This window comes from Phalaenopsis equestris, unplaced genomic scaffold (genome assembly GCF_001263595.1).
Source record: "Phalaenopsis equestris unplaced genomic scaffold, ASM126359v1 Scaffold000002, whole genome shotgun sequence".
In the NCBI taxonomy this organism is placed as follows: domain Eukaryota; kingdom Viridiplantae; phylum Streptophyta; class Magnoliopsida; order Asparagales; family Orchidaceae; genus Phalaenopsis; species Phalaenopsis equestris.
The window spans coordinates 11,015,806-11,020,134 of NW_018164444.1; the positions used below are offsets into that span (position 1 = coordinate 11,015,806).

At 34.5% G+C, this 4,329-nt stretch overlaps 1 protein-coding gene across 1 annotated transcript in view; it reads left to right on the forward strand.

Moving 5' to 3' along the window:
- LOC110017832 (probable galacturonosyltransferase-like 7) overlaps window positions 1-302 on the forward strand; it is a 1,654-nt gene extending 1,352 nt beyond the window's left edge. Inside the window, exon 1 of the mRNA XM_020714952.1 lies at window positions 1-302. This exon is cut by the window's left edge and continues 1,352 nt beyond it. Within this exon, the coding sequence (XP_020570611.1) occupies window positions 1-214 (214 nt within the window). The 3' untranslated portion in view covers window positions 215-302.
- The last annotated feature ends 4,027 nt before the right edge of the window (window positions 303-4,329 follow it).

Below are 4,329 nucleotides of genomic sequence, written 5' to 3' on the forward strand. Positions count from 1 at the left end.
TGCCGGATATGTGGCGCCGATCGAGCACAGATGGAACCAGCACGGCCTCGGGGGGGATAATGTGCGGGGAAGCTGTCGCGATCTACATTCCGGGCCGGTGAGCCTCCTCCATTGGAGCGGCTCCGGGAAGCCATGGGCCCGGCTCGACTCGAACCGGCCTTGTCCGCTCGACGCCCTTTGGGCTCCGTATGACCTGTACGGACCCACCCAATGACCAGCTCACTCCCACCCGTCACTCTCTTAATTGTGCGTTCGCCTTTTTTTTTTTTTTTTTTTTTTTTTTTTTTTTTTTTTTCGCCTCCTTATTTCATCGTCTCGTATTTTTTCTCCTCCCCCTTTTTTTCTGTTAATGAGAGGCGATTTGTATTTTTTTCCTATTGTTATTTTCTTTCTGCAAATAAAGGAAAACATATTGATTTGTTTTACAAAAAACAATTTCTTTTTGTTTATTATTATTTTTTAATTATGTGTAATTTAATATTTACTTTTTCTTTGAACAATTCATGTATTTCAAAAAGATAAGAACTGCCAAAATGACTTTTTCACAGTGCTCATTCTGCGGACCAGCTGTGCCTCGGAACTCGTGCTGCAGCGTTTTGCTGCATTTCTCGGGGCTGTGCATGTCTTTTGAATCTCGGTCAATAATAACCCCCTTCCTCTTTGTTTTTGGTTTGCTGTCAAAAGTATAAAATAAAATACTGAAAATCTTGCTTGGAGGTGATCGCAGCCGTCCGCTTGGTTTCGTAGGTAGTTGACTCGGCAGCTCCTACTAAATGCCTCGCCGAAAGCGCGAGGCTCAGCTAGAACCTGTGATCCACCGCCACCACCTCCATTCCTTGCCCGCTAATTTCTTTCCATTACCGGCCATAAGCTTGTTACAGCAAATACACTTTTTGCAGATTTAGTTATTAGCATTGTGAGCATGCGTGACGACATTGAACTTTCTCTAGTCTTTTTCTTATCGTAATCCAAAGCGGCGGTCAGAACGGCATTTCTATTTAATTACACTGTTGCAACTTGTTTTTCTTATTTTATAAAACGCTATTACCAATAGAAAATAAAGGGTATATTGGTACCCACCAGCAAGTCGCATGGCCGGACGTACTTCTCACGCTCGCCGCTCGGCCCTTTCTGCTCGTCGGTAGATTACGACGATTGCGACGTCGCATCGACGGGTGGCCTATTCCTTTCAGTGATTAGCAGATTAATATTAAGTGATTATGAAGCTTAAAACTATAATAAGCCAAAAATTTTTGTTTTAAGACAAGTCCTTAAAAAATTGTCTCTGTTTACATTACTTGAAGATGTTTCGAAAATACTCCGCCATCAAACCTTCTCAAATGGAGCCTTAGAGTTGTGCAGAATGCTAAGACACATAGATGATGGGGACATGATGGCTGTGTTTTGGATGGACGGCTGGGATTGGGTTGTGTTTGAGGATGATGGCCGGTTGGCAAGGGCTTAGGAGTTGGTTGGTCAAGCGAGGTATCAGCCAATGAGTGCTCGTCGTGCTTGCGTTAGCCAATGAGTGCTCCTCGTGTAGTTATTACAGCTGTTGCTGTGGTTATTAATATCTGGGCCCATGTGATTAGGTTGCTTCCACCTGGTGGGCTTCGTTTGTGCTTGCGTGCGTGAAACGAGTTTGCGAGGGGATTGCTTAGTGGTAAAGGACTCAAAAGGGTGAAACGATTGTACGGATTTTGATTTTCTCTCAGCGCTTATTTACCAGAGTAAATCATCAGGATTATGATAGTGATGGTTTGGTCGTTTTGAGGTGAATTATTTTGAAATATATATGTTTTTTGTTATCTAATATTATTTGGTCATTAATGTTTTAAAAATAATTATTTCTTTCTTATGAATTTTTATAATAATTAGATTATTTGTTAGGAAAGTTATCTAATATGTGATCTTGTAATATGCATTTATTTATATGAAAAAATATAGTAAAATTATTAAATTATCATTTCAATTAAGCTTTGCAAGTTATGTTGCATTAAAAATTTAAAAATAGTTCCATTAATTTCTTGTTTTATTTTCATATTTTGTTTTTTGATAAAATTATTAATTTGTCTGTCCTAAAGATGAATTATAGCTTGATAAAATTATTTTTAAATGCTGAATATAACTAAGTTGTTTGGCATACACAACTAAATCATAATATAATGAAAGCATTGATGAGGCTTTTCAAAGGCATTTTGTTATTATTTATAATATTAAATGAGACTTTTTAAAATGATTTTTTTTAAAGTCTGCAAGTAGACATATTACAATTGGATTAAAATTATATTCCGATTAAATTTGCAAATATTCAAAAAGATAAGCATGTTTAATGTTGAATTCAAATTTATCCTATGAGTCGTGCCCGTGGATCGAAGCGGTAGAAACCTAAAGAGAGAAATGGGGAGAAAGAGATAAGAGGGAAAAGAGAAGGAAAGAACACACACAGACTTAACACTTAGGGACAAATTGGGGTATTCTCGGACTTTATGACAAATTTTATATATTATAACTAAAAGGTTACATCAAAAGAAGAGAGATCTTCTTAAAAGGTATGGGTCGAGAAAGAAAGCCAGAAAGCTCCATTTTTTTACATGTAATGGACTCATATTTTATAGAAGATAAGGGTCATAAAGTGAAAAATTACATATCTGGCACTGATTTAAAAGGTGGCTAAAGGGTATTGTTGTCTTTATTTGTGTTTTTTCATATTTATAACTCTTTCTGACATCTTTATATATGAGCTGGATCTTATGGTTGGGAGGTCCTCGGGTCGGTCTACAAAGTGGTTGTTGGTTGGCTTTTTTATCAGGATACCTGTCAGCTTTCGTTTTGGGAAGTTGATTAGCTTTGAGTGTGGTAGTCAGTCGACCTCAGGGTGGCCTGTCGACTTGCTTGACTTGTTGTTTTTTAGTGATCTTTGGAGATTTTCAGGGAGTTGTTGAGAGAGTCTTTTGTTGATACCTGTGAGATTGTTGAGGGTATTAGACCGATATTCGGTCTTTCGAGATTGTATGCTATTGGTTGGCCTAGGAGGACCTTTGTTCGCTCACCTGGTTACCAGTCGGCGTTTAGTTCTCCAACAAGCCGGGTTTTTTATTCCTAGCTTTTGATCTGAACCATCAGATTGCCTTGAGATTTGTGCATTCCATTTTTACGTGTATAGTAAATAATATATGATAAACATGAGTAAATGATATGTAGGAGAGCTGGTTATTGTAAACATCATGTGTTCCAAGTTAAAATTAAGGTTTTCAATATCAAATATTTACTTTTGTGCTAGTTAATGTTTTTTATTAAGATTATTGCATATACAAGTCAATGTATTTATAATAAAGGATGATTATGTGTTTATTAGTTTACATTATAAGAAAAATATCATTTTATTTTTGTTATAGAATAGAATTCACATATCAAAATTATTCAAGTAATTTTTTGTATAAAAGTTTAATGTATTAAAGATCTTTATGATATATGGTAAAAATAAAAGTGCAAACAAAGAGTATTTTCTTACCCAACTACTATAATTTTATGATATTCCTTATCTCTTTTAAGAATTTTAGATATCTTTGTTTAATTGCCTAATCACCATGGCTAAGAGATAGTCATTAGGTGAGTAAAGTCAAGTTATGATAGTTAAATAAAAAAATTGGGTGGGTAATTAAATCATGGTGGTCAAATAATAACAACTAGGTGATAATGATTATATAAAGATTATCTAGCAAAGATACTTCAATAATGGAAATTAGGTAATAAGAGTTTAACAGTGATGGTATGATTATGATCATTGATGTTGAATGTCGGAGAACAATTTAGGGTTCTTGAGGCTATCCCAAAATTTAGGCATCTTCTATTTGAAAGAGCAGAGAGTCTATTTGAACTATTTTTTATTAATAATTTCATAATTTTAACAAAAATTTCCAATCAGTCTATCTATTGTCCACTTTGATTCTTTTGATTATACACAGACCATTTTGGTTAATGTATTAGTATCTTAATGACTAGAGAATCGAATGGTATTGAGTTTATTGGAGTTTTCTTATAGTGATACCAATTTTATGATGAGATTTATGATTTGGAGATTTTTTTTGTTCGTTTAATTAATCGTAAAAAGCTTTAAACTTTGTTTCAAATTCCTAATTTTAAGTTAATTTAGGCTTGGATCAAAATAAATTTAGCATTGTTGACCATATATTATTATAGTGTTTAGTTTGCTTATAAGTTTTCGAAAATTTGAGTTTAAATCAAAAATTAATTTTGAAAGGTCTTTTATTCACAAATATTGCATCTTGGTTTGTGCTAAATCGCATGAACTTTCTCAAGATGTAT